Below are 16208 nucleotides of genomic sequence, written 5' to 3'. Positions count from 1 at the left end.
TCTAAATACCAATAAAATCAATCCGCTCAACGGGCCATTTAGTTGGTTCTTCATTTCCAGGTCAAGGTTGAGTGAGAAAAAAAACCCAACAGCCACAGGAATTCAGTGGGTCAGGCAGTATCTGTGGAGAGAATCTGTGTAGCAAGTAAGAATTTAATTGTCCTAACTGGGACATGTGACAATAAAACACTATTGACTTGGACAGTCGACAGCAAAGATCTTTGGTCGACAGATGCTGCGTGATCCGCTGAGATCCTCGGGTAGTTGCTCCGGATTCCGGCGTCGTCAGTCCCTCACGTTGGGGAAGGTTTGTTGCAAAGAGCTCCTCTTGGATCTTTGGTTTGTTGCTGCCCGGGACGTTCCGTGCGCTGGACCGAGCGAGCGGTGTAACGGGCGCTCTCTCCGCCCGCCATTTCCGTCGCACGTCTTTCAACATGGCTGCCGCTCTCCAGCAAGAACCGTTAGAGGAAGAATTAACGTGCACCGTTTGCCTGGAGATTTTCGCCGAGCCAGTCATTCTCAGCTGCAGGCATAGCTTTTGCCGGGCCTGCGTGGAGGAGGTGTGGAGGGAGCCTGACTCCGGCATTTACGCCTGCCCGCAATGCCGAGCGGGCTCCGCCGTTAGGCCGGTCCTGGAGAAGAATTTCCAGCTGGCGAACATAGTGGAGCGGTACAAGGCGCTGGAAATGTCCCCGGACGCCGCCCCCTGTACCGAGAAGAAGTACTCTGTTGCGAAAAGCTGCCTTGGGTGCCAGACGTCGTCGATGCAGCAAGGCGAGGACGCGACGCTGGAAGGTCACCCTGCCGTGGGTTGCGCGGCATCGGGGAGGTGTGACGAGCACCAGAAGCTGCTGGAGATCTACTGCAAGGACGACGCCGCCTGCATCTGCACCTTCTGCGCGTTGCTGGGCAGCCACAAGGGCCACGAAGTTGTCAGCATCAGCGAGGCAGTGAACGAGCTGAGTGTACGAGTGTGCGGGCGGAGGTGTGTTGCTCTTTATTTCACTGTTTTGTTTAAAAGCTTACAGTGACTTTTTTTTTTGCTGCTCTCTGCTAGAATAACATGGAAGAACAGCAAGATAAACTCAGGATCAGCGCTGAAACCTCGCAAGTCGCTCTGAAAGATCTCCAGAAGGAAAAGGAAGACGCTTTGGTGAGTAAATCGTTTTTGTGGATTTTAAATTGTGGCGTACCCTGCTCAGGATTTTCCACTGTCTTCCTTAAGTCGTGGTTCTCGATTTAAATCCTTCTCTATAAACTCGTGACCATAGACCACGTCTGGAACAACAGGTATAAAAGTGAAACCTTATTTGTTCTCCCAGGTGAGTTTAAAAATAAGAAATCCAAGAGTCAGGAGGTGGAAGTTAGAAGAGTTGCAGTTACTAATGAATGGTCCCTTATTGTCTTACAACATAGGCAGTACACTAGTGTCACCGTCTGCTGCCGCTGACAAAGTTACAAAAGCCCTGTTTACTGCCTATTGCCCCACGTGGCATCAAGCCCCCTCCTCTCCACCCTCTCACATCCCTCTTTGTTCTCGACACCACGCTTCCACATAGCCCCCCCCGGTTCCCCCTTTGTTCTCAGTGGCCCACCTCTCTCCGTTCCTCCTCTCGGTGGCTCGGGGACGATTTGGAGTCTACGGTGGTCGAGCCGGGTCCTCTGTCGGTGCGCGGCGGGCAAGTCGGGCCTGCCACAAAGCCTCACCATTACATCCCTTAAGGAGAAGATATTTGGGAAGTTGAAAGGTCTGAAGGTGGGTAGACCAGATGGACTAGCACCTCTGTAGACAAAAGTCAAGTCAAGAGAGTTTATCGTCATGTGTCCCGGATAGGACAGTGAAACCGGATTTTGGGCTCCTGTACCTTCTACCTGATGACAGCGGACAGACGAGTGTGTGGCTAGGATGGTGTGAGTCCTTGATGATGTCGGCAGCCTTTTTGAGGCAGCGACTGCAATAGATCCCTTCGATGGTGGGGAGGTCAGAGCCGATGATGGACTGGGCAGTGGTCACAAAAGAAAACTAGACCAACAACTTGATAAGTTAACTTCCACCCGAGCAAGTAAAATGTGTTCTGTTTCTTGATCTCACAGTCTCCATCATGAGAAATAGACTATTGACTGATGTCTATTACAAACCCACTGACTCCCAGAACTATCTCGACTACACTTCTTCCCACCCTGTTTCCCACAAAGACTCTATCCCTTACTCCCAATTCCTCCGTCTACACCGCATCTGCGCCCAAGATAAGGTGTTCCATTCTAGAACATCCGAGAAGTCCTCATTCTTTAGGGAACAGGGGTTCCCCTCACCCATCATAGATGAGGCCCTCACTTGTGTCTCCTCAGTACCCCGCAGCTCTGCCCTTGCTCCCCCTCCCTCTAGTCTCAACAGCGATAGTCCCCCTAGTCCTTGCCATCTACCCCATCAGCCATCGCATACAACACATAATCTTCCGAAATTTCCGGCACCTTCAACGGGATCCCACCACTAGCCAAATTTTCCCATCTCCACCCCTTTCCGCCTTCCGCAGAGACTGTTCCCTCCACAGCTCCCTGGTTAACTCATCCCTTCCCACCCAAACCATCCCCTCCCCAGGTACATTCCCCTGCAACCGCGGAAGATGCAACACCTGTCGCTATACCTCCTCCCTCGACTGTCCAGGGACGCCGACAGTCCTTTCAGGTTCGGCAGAGGTTCACTTGCACCTTCTCCCATCTCATCTACTGTATCCGTTGTTCAAGATGTGGACTTTTGTGCATCGACGAGACAAACGCAGACTGGGTGATCATTTCGCCGAACACCTTCACTCAGCCCGCATGAACCAACCTGATCTCAAAGCTGCTGGACACTTTAATTCCCATTTCCACACAGACCTTTCTGTCCTTGGTCTCCTCCATTGTCAGAGTGAGACTAAACTCAAATTGGAGGAACAGCATCTCATATTTTGTTCTGGCAGCTTACAGCCCAGTGGTATGAATATTGATTTTTTTCACTTCAGGTAGTCCCTGCATTCCCTCGCTCTCTCTATCCCTCCCCCACCCAAGTCGCACTAGCTTCTCATTTTCACCCTGCAAACGGCTTACAATGGCCTTTTTCCTTTATCGTCGTTACTTTTTTGCATATCTTTCATTCATTGTTCGTTATCATTCCACATCGTCTATATCTCTTGTTTCCCTAATACCTAACCAGTCTGAAGAAGGGTTTCCACCAAAATCGTCACCCATTCCTTCTCTCCAGAGATGCTACCTGTCCTGCTGAGTTACTCCAGCTTTTTGTGTTTATCTGTGGTCTGTTTCTTTCTCCACAACTGCTGTGACTTGATAATTTTGTATATTTATTTAATATTTCAAGTCCAAGTTCAAGTGAGTTTATTGTCATGTGTCCCTGATAGGATGATGAAATTCTTGCTTTGCTTCAGCACACAGAACATAGTAGGCATTTACTATAAATCAGATCAGTGTGTCGTAGGCATTTACTACAAAACAGATCAGTGTGTCAATATTTGCAGTATCTACATTTTTTTTCATTAGATGATATAAATTTTCTTCTGCATTTAATTCCATCTTTTTGTTCGAAGATGTAGAAAAATTATCTTGTGATCTGTTGCGTTTGACAAGTGGTTTCTGTTCTGTAGTAAGCATGTAACCAATTTGTGTCCAACAACAGCTTGTGCGGCAATGAGTTAATCACTGGACAATCTTGAGAGAGATTAGTTGTGAGGAGCTCATGAGGAAAACATTTAAATTTTATTTTCCTTGAGAAAACATGTTGGGCATCAAAGTAATGGTTCAGCCAAAAGATCACACCTTTGTTAATGCAATATTCCCTTACCACTGAGGGTTTTCACCAATTTGTTTCCCCCACTATCTTCTGACTGGGACTAGTAAGCCACCAATTGAGCAGTAGCTGATGCCAGTGACGTGATGAACTGTGTCCAATCACTAATATTTCCTTAATGAAGGAAGCGATGAAGACGAAGAAAATAAACATCGAAAAGAAATATAAGGCTCTCAGGCAGCAGATTGAAGAAGAGGAGAAAGAGGCTTTTGAACACTTGAATAAGGAGCAGATTCGCGTAACATCAGAGATTGATGGTAGGATCCTTGCTCTCCAGAATTTGATGAAAGAATTTGAGGAATCTCTGACCCATCTCAAAAATCTTTCAGAGAAAAATGAAGACATCCTGTTTATTGAGGTAATGCAAAAAGACTTTAATTACAATGACATATGTGTTTGTATTAAATATAATTGATTATATTTAATTAGTTGATTCCCCATATTCACAACTTTTCATTGTGAAGAGTAGATAGTAGTTTGTTGGAAAGTCGGCCAAATTTTCTATACTTGTGTCAGTTTATCTCGGCATACTTACATTTGATCTTCCAATTTCCCTATGAGCTTCTCCTTTTTTAATAAAGCGATTAATGACCAGTTCATTGGTCTCATCACTCAAATGATAGCCAGTTATGTGAGCCAAGATAGGCAGATGCTGGAATCTAGAACTAAAAACAGAACCTTGGAAGAACTCAATGAATTGATCATCACTTCCAGCAAAAGGTGTAAGTCAATGTTGCAGATCGAGGCCCTGACGCAGGAATGAGGAAAGATTGTGAGTGAATAACAGTACAAGGCTGGAGAGTGGGAATAGAGGGCGATGGGTGGAACCAGGTGTGGAAGTAATCATGGGCAGATAAAACCAGGTGAGGAGGGGGGAGTTTGGGAGGGGTGAATAAAGGGAGAAGAAAACTAGGTGGATGAGTGCAGGAGGAGAATATCAGGGATGTGCATTACTTGAAGGGATGTCTGGATAATAAAAACTATTGGCAATGGGATAATTGGGTAATAAAAACTATTGGCAATGGGAATATTGCATGCCAGATGTGAGGGGAATATTTACCTTGCATAATCATCCTTCAAAGTTAAGGATAATCGCCACCTTTGTGTTAATTGTTTAAAGTGGGGCTGTACTTTCCTTGATTCTGTCTGCAAAAGGTCTGGCTGGCTGAAATGTATTCCACTAATTCCCGGGTGAGAACAGTTAATGCATCAGTGCTATGAAGAAATAATTTAGTTACTCAACTTGATACAAAATTCATTTCATCACCTTCCTATTGACTGGCTCTGCTTCTATTTAATGCTTATGTAGGCTGCTTATCCTGTGCTCCAAACTACAGTGCAAGGTGAGAAAACTGGGTGGCTGGATATTTGTGTAGAGGTTTCCTCTCTGTTACAGTTTGGTTAATGATCCGTGTGCAAGTTGATGACAGCCAGCTCTGATGCTCTGCCATCTTCCTCTGCAGCTTCTGTGCTATTGAGCCACCTATCAGTCATTTACATGTGGATAGATTATCCAATTTAAATATTAAGGGGAAATGGAACTCAAATCTACAACTTCCACTAAATTCCTTGATCATTTTACATTTATTCCTTTTATGATTTGTTTAATGAGTTAAAAAAAATTGAAACCATTGTGGCTTTTTTGAATTTAGATGCAGAGTTGCAGCTGGAACTGCTGCTTGCTTCCATTGCAGCCAGCAGCTGTTGAAACCGTAATCCATGGCTTTGTCACTGCTGCGATCAATATTAAGGGCCCTGGTTTTGCCTCTCCTTCTCCACCATTTACTACACTATACTGAGTCTACTCTCTGTCCATCTCCAAGTGCAGTAAATTTAAAATTCTTGCCCAAATCTTTAAATCTGTCCGTACATTCGCCTTGCAGCAGACTGTCAGAGAAATCGATCGGTGTAGTTTGGCTCCTGCTTGTATCTCACTCTTGCCTGTACTTCTTGGCTTTCTTTACAGCTATTCTTCCGTTTTAGTGTCTTCCATTGAGGCTTGACAATTCTTTGAGGAACCTGGCATGTTATTTATGCTAAAGTACATTGTGGGTAAATGCAAGATGATTTTTCCACTTCATGTTCTATGTTGTTTACGTCTGTTTTCTATTTCTTGTTTCAGGAATTTAACTCCATTGCTAAGCGGTAAGTAAAAATTAGTTCGATATCATCAGTAATACAATGATATTAATTACAAACTAATCATAAAAGTTTACATTTTGCAAAGGGAAGTTCAGTATTCCGACTGCGCATACACAGATCCTAGGTCGCTCGGGCTAAACACTTGCGGCAGCCATGCCGCTGCACTGTTGCAGACTTGCGTCTCGTCCCTATCCAGCCGCCGCTGGGCCGTCCCCGTCCCCTCCCGAGTGTCCCATCTGGGGGCAGCGGAGGGGGAGGGGGTGCTCCAGCTTGGCTTTGCCTGTCCTGGCGGGGCGCTGGCCTGTCGCAGCGGCAGCCCAGGCCCGCAGGCACTACAGGTGCTACGGAAAAGAAGCACCCACTCCAGCTCAACCCCGCCCGTCCTGCTGGCAGGACAGGCAGAGTCGAGCTGGGGCCGACGCCTCCCCTCCGCACTGCCTACGGGTCGGGGCCGACACTCCCGTCCACGGACCTCTCTTCCCCCACGTCTCCCCGTGTCCCACTCGCATCTACTCCCTTTTTCTTGCTGTTACACCCCACTCTCCCCCGCTACCAGGCTTTTAAAATTCTCAAATGACCTTTGAAAAACCCCACGATTCCTTGCGTTTTTCGGAATACCGAACTGGCTTATTGACCTAGAATCGACAGCTTATAAGCATAACAGCACAAATTTGTCCCAGTTCACTGCCACAAACCCAGTGCGTCGATAGTTATCTATCAATGTTTCAGCATTGTGATGTGGTGGTTCTGCAGGACTGACATTCTGTTTTTTTGTGCTCTTTATATTTTGTGGGTAATGGACTGTTTTTTAACCGCTGTAGTTTCATTTAATGGGGGAAACAGGAATGACAAGTGACAGGAATGTCAGCTTTTTAAGCTGAAGAAACCAGTCTCACTGAAAAGATGTACACAAAATAACATTTGATTTCCCACATCTTAACCTTTCACCACCACTGCACAATGGCAGCAGCATGTGCAGTGTGTAGAATGCACTGCAGTTATTTGCTTGGGCTGCACTGCACATAACTATGACTTTTATCACCAAAGAGGATGAAGGCAGTGGGCATGAGATAATTCTTGTACCAGGCAGAATTAAAATTTATATTAAAAATCAATAAACAGCAGGTACTGGAACTCTGAAATAAAAACAGAAAATGTTGAAAAGCTCAGCAGGTCAGGCAGTACCTGTGGCAGGAGAAACCAAGCATTCCTGGACATTGAGCTGCTTTTGAGTCTCGGCTAAATGTAGAGAAATGTAAGTATCTTATTCTCTTGAATATGTAACCTCTCTAGGATTGAACCTGTATAGGAGGCTCCTCAGTTTTTATACCCAATTTAGGATTTGTTCTTGCCGAGTCAAGTTTTTAATAAATCTTTGTATAGTAACACTCATTGTTCTAGCTAAAACTAGTTTCACTGTGTAAACATTTATTTTTTAGGTTCAAGGATGTCTCACTGCCGTTTGTACCCACACCTTACACAGGTGAGACACAAATAATGGACCGAATAAGAGGTACAAATGAAAGGACCGAAGAGGTGAGGGACAGAGAGATGATGGTCCAGCTTTGTAAGTACCTTACACAAATCTTTTATTCAAGCACTCTGCAGTAGGACATCCTCCAGGTCGTAAATCTTCCTTCCAATGTCACGCATCTCTGCTAATATTATCAATTTAATTTTCAACTCCTTCCATTCAGTTTTCAACTACCCCAATGTATTTTTGACCACAAACAGAGCATTTTTGTCAATTGTACACAATGACTGCATTCACTGCAGACGATTGCAAACATTTCCCCCTATTTCCATTATTTTTTATATAGTAACATAAAATCCCACAGCATTGAAACAGACCCTGTGGCCCATCAATTTCATGCTGACCATCACACATTACTCTAATCCCATTTTATTTTTAGTGTAGGAAAGAACTGCAGATGCGTCACCCATTCCTTCTCTCCAGAGATGCTGCCTGTCCCGCTGAGTTACTCCAGCATTTTGTGTCCACCCATTTTATTCTCCTTGTGTTCCTATCAATTTCCCCTATATTCAACCACTCGTGCACACTAGGGCAATTTACAGCAGCAGGTTAACCTTCTAGCTTGTGTGTCTTTGCATGTGGAAAGAAACCGGAGCCCTTAACTACTTCACCATCGTACCTATAGAGAACTTGGTAACATGAAGCAATGTGTTCAGGGCAGCACAGTGGCACGGCTCATGGAGCTGCTACCATACAACCCCAGTGACCAAGGTTCAAATCTAACCTCCAGTGCTGTCTGTGCACATTCATCCTGAAACCTACGCATTGAGATTACCCATTTGATATTTACTTTGCCCTCATTCCATGATCCTGCTAACATATCATCCAGACCTAGATAATGTTGATGGAAGCAATTGAAAATATTGTAGAGGCTTTGGGTTTGATTTTTAATGTTTCAATTATGCTTTATTGTCACGTGTACCTAGGGTACAGTGAAATTCCTTTTGCATACAACTCAGTTAAAAAAGAACTTACTTAAGCAGGAAGGTCTGAAGCTGAAAGTTTCTGATGGTGGATAAGTCAGATGGACAACATCCCAGGGTTCTGAAAGAGGTAGCTTTAGAGATTGTGGAGGTTTTACTAATGTTCTTTCAAGAATCATTAGAGTCAGGAGTGGTTCCAGAAGATTGGAAAATTGTAAATGTTTTTCTACTGTTCAAGAAGGAACTGAGGTGAAACTATAGGCCGATTAGTCTGACTTCAGTGGTCAAGATTGTAGAATCCGTTATAAAGGATGAGGTTTCCGAGTACTTACATGCACATAATAAAATAGGCTGAAGTCAACATGGTTTTGTGAAGGGGAGATTTTGCCTGATTGAATTTGATTTGAATCCTTTTGTGACAAGAAATGTTGACAAGGCCATTGTGTTTGATGCAATATACCGATATTTTAACAAAGCTTTAGACAAGGTCCTGTGTGCAGTCTGATCCAAAAAAAAAGCTCTCAGCAAGCAGGAAGGGTTTAGACTGAGGGAAAATATAGATGATCTGATCAGTTGTACAAAGCCATGTCAAATGGAATTTAAGCCAGAGTAGTGCAGAGAGATGCATTTGGAGAGATGCATAAGGGAATGTACAGTAAATGGGTACATATCGAGTAGTGTGCATGATCAGAGGAACCTTGAATGGATGGCCACAGATTCTTGAAGTTAGTAAGTCTAGTCAATTAAATTAAAAAGGCAAAGGGAATCTCTCCTTTATTAATCAAGGCATTGGCTACAAGAGGGACTTTATGTTAGAATTGTAAACAGCATAAATTAGGTCACAGTTATTATTGCCTGTAGTCTTGGTCACCACATTACAGGAAATAGGCAATGGGATTGAAGATGTATAGGAATGTTTGAGTTTTGAAATGATAGCTATGACTAAGATTTGGAGAAAATGAGGCAAAGCTAAATTTGGGTGCATAGAGTAATGAGGGATCCAGAAGTGCCTATTTCCCTTACAAAGAGTTCAAAGATCAAAGGTCATTCAAAACAAAATGCATCTGAGGGAAGGCTTTTGACGAGGGGGTATGGGGTCTGGAATTCACTACCTGGAAGTTAAAAAATCCCAGGACTCTGGTCATCCAGGGTATTTTATAGCTAGCAAAATGCTAATGAATGTTGACCAAGAAAACATGGTATGTAATTTCCACAAAGTTAAATGAATGATTAGATAATCTTTCTTGGTAATGATGGGTAAAGGACAAATGTATCCAGGAAAACAGGGATAGCCCCCCCCCCCCCCGGTTCTTCAAACAGCAGCGGGGAATATTTGAGGGCTAAAGGAACATTGGTTTAACATTTTATCTGAAAGATTGTTCTTCCGATGTGCAATATTCACGGGTTTAGTTTAGAGATACAGTGTGGAAACGGGCCCTTCGGCCCACCGAGTCCATGCCGACCAGCGATGCCCGCATATTAACATTATCCTACACACACTAAGGAGAATTTTTACATTTACCAAGCCAATTTATCTACATACCTGTACGTCTTTGGAGTGTGGGAGGAAACTGAATATCTCAGAGAAAACCCACGCGGTGATGGGGAGAACGTACAAACTCCGTACAGGCAGGCCCGTAGTCTGGATCGAACCCGAGTCTGTGGTGCTGTAAGCGCTGTAAGGCAGCAACTCTATCGCTGTGCTGCCCTTAAACCTACCTTCTGTAGGTTTGCTACAGAAAGCATTTTCTGGGCCAAGTATTGGGAATGCCTTGAGGTCTCAGTCATGTGTGGTCGAAAGCCAATGATGCCATTGCCTCCTTTCATTCACAGATGGGCAGACACCGACTCTGGATCCAGACACGGCCAATCCTTACCTCCTCCTGACAGACAACAACCGAACTGTGTCCGCATCGAGCCAAATACAGCTGTTTCAAAGAAGTGCCCACAGGTTTGATCGATGGCCTCAGATCCTTGGCACACAGTGTGTGAGCTGCGGCCGATCCTACTGGGAGGTAGAGGTGAGGGAGGGTGGTGGTGCCTGGAGCATTGGAGTTTGCTACACCAGCATCAGCAGAAAGGGGGAGGGAGATGAATGCCTGCTGGGATTTAACAAGAAGTCCTGGTGCATCCATTCAGGTCCATACGTCCTTTCAAGCCTACACAATGGGAAGAGGATTGCCGAGTTTGCAGGGAAACCATCCACGGTGGGAGTTTTTGTAGATTTTGAAGGTGGTATTGTCTCCTTTTACAGTGTGTCAGGCAGAATAATCACCTTGTTGTACACCTTCCATGGAACATTCACTGAACCGCTCCACCCAGCACTGCGGCTTCGAACTGGTGTCACTCTGTCCCTGGCTGCCCTGAAGTAATTTGTATCAGGGCCGCTATGTAGCATGACCAGCATCCCACCATCTCGTTCATTTTACCAGGAAAGATGCAGAACATCATCGGCCTGTGGCTCAGAGATCCCAATCTTCTGATCTTGCAGCTTCCTCTGCCTGGGGACACAGACCACAACAGCCATCAACAGCACGAAGAAGTGGTCCTCACAAAAGGTTCAGGTATTTGAAATCCAGCGGTAGGCTTGTGCTGCATTCCATGTTCTGCTGGAAACAACCCTTTCATTCAGTGCTTTTGAAAGTATATTTGTGTTGGGTGCTTCATTCTATTTTCCATGGTGTCACTTGACAACACTTTTCTCTTCAAGCAAAGGTCTCATTTTTTTTTGTTCGCTGCCCAAATGCTTTTTAATCCTGTTAAGGATCACTGAAGGTAAACCGTGTGGATCCAGTCTCAACACTTCCATGTGATATCCTTGTGAACATGTGAACATGAAACAGAATTGGATAACTGAGCAGGAAAAACAGATAATTGGATTTTAAGGGGAACCCTGGGTGTGGTGGTTAGTTCAAGGGGAAAGTGGCCTGTCTTTGTTAAAGAAATAGGTCAGAATATGGCCAGAATTATCTTCATTTGGTTTGCGTGAAAACTTAGACGCCTATTTTATAGATCTAGCAAATCAAATTATTCACTTAGTGATGTGCATAAATATCAGACAGGCAGAACGTCCCGATACACTACAGCCGCTGGCTCGCCTTCGTCCATTTTACTTGTCACAGCCTCAAAAAAATTCCAGAGGATTAGTCATGCAGGATTTCCCCTTCACAAATCCATGCTGACTTGGACCAATCCTTTTGCTGCTATCCAAATTGTGTTCCAGTTAATTGTGTGCCAGTGTGTTGTCTCGGAAGCAAAACTATCACGGGAAAGGGCTATTCTTTTGGTGGGCTACCTGCACACGTTGCATATGTAAAGGAATGCTTTGGATCGTATGAAGCTTGTTTTTTGAAATGTTTTTTGTTCTTGAATAAAGAGATCTGGCGTTCATTTGTGAATGGTGATGTGTGGTTTTCTGGTTCTACTGATTGCCCCTTGCCTTTCTACAAGTACAGATGTAATCACCCTCAAGAAGTTTTTAAATAAGTGCCACATTACTGTGGTCCCCTCGCAAGGAATCTGCCTTCACGTTTAGAATGATTGTTATTAATTTCTTGGAAGTGTGTTAAATGTGAGAATGCATAAGAAAGTAAAACTGCACTTTCAGCACACACAAACATAATTCAAAGATTGCATTATTTGAAAACTTCACATTAAGTTTAAGAGAAAGAAACCTTCAAACTGCATTTGAGTCTACCACACACAGGCCACATTATCTAACTGGTTTTACTAACACTCCTACATTCACATGAGGCTCATCTTTTCTCTAACCACATAATTGTATCCTCAGTTCCTTTCTCTTTCATGTAGCTCCCCATAAACTGCCTCAGAAATGTATCTTTGCTATTTGTTTCACCTGTGTCTGAGAGAGTTACATATTTTAGGATTATTCTAAGATTAATTTATGTTTTGGTTTTTTTGCACGCTTTGAGACCTTCAAGTGACTCGAAGACCCTGATTGTATCAGACTTCTTTTGCCAGCTTTTTTACCTTTTGATATCTGCTTCACAGTCTTGGTATTATCTTCAAATCTAATGACACCTCATGCTTTTAATAATAATAATGTACAGAGAATTGTACACTGTGTACAAACCATGCTATAAATTAGCTTTAAAACAATTCTATCCCTCTGAAAATCAACATATGACTTGCTTTGCTTAATTTTTAAAACCTTATAAATAAATGTAGTGATTTGTGAATATCTATTCCATTACTACCTCCAATGCAATCCGGTAATATCCCCCACTAAATTGCTTTATTTCCTACCAGATTACACCATCTGACACATAGTGTTTTCCTCCCAATAAAAATAAGTGTGAGCAAATAAGCTGTTCCCGACCGGAGGGTCAAGTTCCAATATCATGATGTGTAAGAAGGAACTGCAGATGCTGGTTTAAACCGAGGATAGACACAAAAAGCTGGAGTAACTCAGAGAAAGGCAGCATCTCTGGAGAGAAGGAAACGGTGATGATTCGGGTCGAGACCCTTCTACAGATGGATGCTCTCTAATGTTTGACCTTGTCACGTGAGATTGCTAATGTGTATATGCTCTACATCGGTGAGACCAAGCGCAGGCTTGGCGTTCGCTTCGCCCAACACCTCCGCTCAGTTCGCATTAACCAACCTTATCTCCCGGTGGCTCAGCACTGCAACTCCCCCTCCCATTCTGAATCCGACCTTTCTGACCTGGGTCTCCTCCATGGCCATAGTGAGTCCCACCGCAAATTGGAGGAGCAGCACCTCATATTTCGCTTGGGTAGTTTACACCCCAGTGGTATGAACATTGACCTCCAATTTCCAATAGTCTTTGCTTTCTCCCTCCTTTCCCTCCCCTTCCCGGCTCTCCCACAGCCTACTGCATTTTCCTCTTCCTTTCTTCTTCCCGCCCCCACCCCCACATCAATCAGAAGAAGGGTCTCAACCCGAAACTTCACCTATTCCTTCTCTCCATAGATGCTACCTCACCTGCTGAGTTTCTCCAGCATTTTTGTCTACCTTCAATTTTTCCAGCATCTGCAATTCTATCTTAAACATGAGTAAAGGTGATCTTTTTCTCTCTCCCCATTTTCTTTCATGGAGTCGTACAGCATCGAAACAGGCCCAAGTCAACTCAGCCAACCAAGATGTTTACCTGAGCTGGTCCCTTTGCCCCATATCCCTCTAACCCATTACATATCTGTCCAAATGTATTTTAAACATTCATTGTACCTGGCTCTACCAGTTCATCTGGCAGTTCGTTCCACATTCCCACCTCCTTGTGTGAGAAAAGTTGTCTTTCGGATCCCTTTTAAAATCTTTCACCTCACTTTAAATCTATGCCCTCTATTTTGAACTCGGTTACCCTGGGGGAAACAACTGACCATTCACTTTATCTATGCCCCTCATGATGTTATATACCTTCTATAAGGTCACCCCTCAACCCCTTATCTCCAGGAAAAATAATCTCAACCTATCGCATGTCTCTGTAAATCAAGCCCTCAGTGCTATTAACTTGTTCTTGAAAATATTCTGCTCCCATTCCAGCTTAATGACATCCTTCCAGAACAGTACAGAATACTCCAAGTGTGGTCTTAATGTCCTGACCAAAGAAGGTAAGTATGACAAATGCCTCTTTCACCACTTTGTCTACGTGCTACCACTTTCAGGGAACGATGTACTTGTACTAGGTCTTTCTGTTCTATAGCACTCCAAGGCTCTACCATTTTATGTGCAAGTCCTGCTCTGGTTTAAGTTCCCCAAATAAAACACCATTTGTAAGATTCTTCCGGACGAATGCTCAGATAAGTAGACCTCACGACTCCCTCTACATTATAATTATGTTGTTAGGGCCACATACTGACCTCTTTCCGGGAAGGAGAGCATGTGCTTGAATCCTGCTTGCTTTCTGGGGTGAGCTGATCTTGGCCTATTTGTTCTGTACTTTCACACTACCAAACTGTAGGAATAGAACTTACTATTTCAATTAGTCTGATCGAAACCGCTTTTGTTTATTCTCATGGGCAACACTCCAATTAAATGACTGCAACCAGGTTCTGTCCTGCGGTCATATTACACCTGCTTTCCAATGGGAAACATGTGACAGAAATTGGAAGCAGCGAGCTTTGCTCATTTGCCGTTCTGCAGCTGGAAGTTTGAATGAAAAGTCTGGCTCTTCATTTAATGCAAGTCAGCTGGGACCAGCAAATCTGCAGATCTGAAGCCTTCTCGATCCCACAATGAAGAAACTAATATCCCAGTAGTTTACTTTTACTGGGATTAAAATGCAACTAATTCCTGCCAAGAAGACTTGGATTTAAATAGCACTTTCACGACATCTCAAGTACTTTGCACATTCTGAAAGACTTGCTGGTGCTGAAGTACTGTTGCAGAATATGATATGAATATGACATCTTTTCCAGCTTTCTCGCTTCTCCCCTCTCCTTCCTCCCCCAGACAATGACTCAGAAGAAAGGTCTCGACCTGAAATGTCACTTTTTTTAGCTTGGGGATCCAAAAAACTAAAAGGTGACCTATCCATGTCCTCCAGAAATGTTGTCTAACCTAGACACAAAATGCTGGAATGACTCAGCGGGACAGGCAGCATCTCTGGATAGAAGTCTGAAGAAGGGTCTCGACCTGAAACATCACCCATTCCTTCTATCCAGCGATGCTGCTTGTCCTGCTGAGTTACTCCAGCATTTTGTGTCTATCTTCGGTGTAAATTAGCATCTGCAGTTAGTTCCTTCCTACACATTTGTAATAATGTATAATCTTTGCTGACTGGATAGCACACAACAAAAAAGCTTTCCACCGTACCACACACGCCACTTTCCCCACTCTTTTTTCTAATCCTTCTACAGGTTACTTTAAATTTTGTGCCCCTCTGCTAAAGGAAAATAGTCTTGCCTATTCCATCTCGGCTCGGCTCAATTATCCCTCCTCAAACTTGTCTGTTCCAGAGACAACAACATTTACAATCAGCTGTCAGACAGAATCCTGTCCTCAGCGGCAGAGGAAGTGTCATAATTCCTGGGTGTTTTGGCAGGAAATAAATGTGCATCAGAAGCTTTAAATTTAAAAAAAAATAAAAACCAAAATTTATTAAAGCAGAAGGTAGACACAAAATGTGTAATTCAGTGGGACACGTAGCATCTCTGGAGACTTGTCTCCAGAATCTATTATATTGTAAACTGGTATCTGCAGTTCCTTCCTACACTTATGACGGTGATGGCAAAGCCAGGTACCCGTCTGGTGAATCTTCACTGAACTCCCTTTGTCAAGTGCAAACAGACCCCCTCTGACCCGCAGTGTTACTGTAGCAGAAACAGAACTGTAGATGCTGGTTTATACTTATATTAGAAACAATGTGCTGGAGAACTCTGCGGGTCAGACAGCATCTCTGGAGAAAAATGATTTGATGTCTTTAGTTGGGACCCTTCAGACTGAGAGTGGAGGATGGGGCGGGTGATGAAGAGCTGGTGGCGAGAAAAGACAAGTACCAATCATGGCCAGCAATAAATGACCCTCGTGCAGAGTGGTGCCCTGGTCAACCCATTGTTGACTAGGGAAGCTGTGATCTCGAGGGATTCAATTTGGTGAACTGTGAAACTGGTTAAACAACAAGGGTGGATGAAGTGGGCAAGGGGGAGAGAATGGAGAGGAAAGATAGTGGAATGTATTTGAAATTGGAGAATTGTATTGGAGTGTAAGGTACCCAAATGAAATATGAGATGCTGTTCCACCAATTTGCGAGTGGCTTCACAATGACAATGAAGGATGCCCAGGCGAG

General features: G+C 43.9%; 1 protein-coding gene across 1 annotated transcript; it reads left to right on the top strand.

Moving 5' to 3' along the window:
* The first annotated feature begins 313 nt into the window (after positions 1–313).
* Positions 314–11830, top strand: LOC129703475 (E3 ubiquitin/ISG15 ligase TRIM25-like). Its single transcript, XM_055645967.1, has 6 exons — positions 314–965; positions 1058–1153; positions 3966–4199; positions 5964–5986; positions 7423–7550; positions 10274–11830. The coding sequence occupies exons 1-6, from the start codon at positions 435–437 to the stop codon at positions 10810–10812; spliced, it is 1551 nt and encodes a 516-aa protein (XP_055501942.1). The 5' UTR covers positions 314–434; the 3' UTR covers positions 10813–11830.
* The last annotated feature ends 4378 nt before the right edge of the window (positions 11831–16208 follow it).

The sequence above is a fragment of the Leucoraja erinacea genome, chromosome 14, assembly GCF_028641065.1.
Source record: "Leucoraja erinacea ecotype New England chromosome 14, Leri_hhj_1, whole genome shotgun sequence".
Classification (NCBI taxonomy): domain Eukaryota; kingdom Metazoa; phylum Chordata; class Chondrichthyes; order Rajiformes; family Rajidae; genus Leucoraja; species Leucoraja erinaceus.
This window is presented reverse-complemented; position numbering and strand designations above follow the sequence as displayed.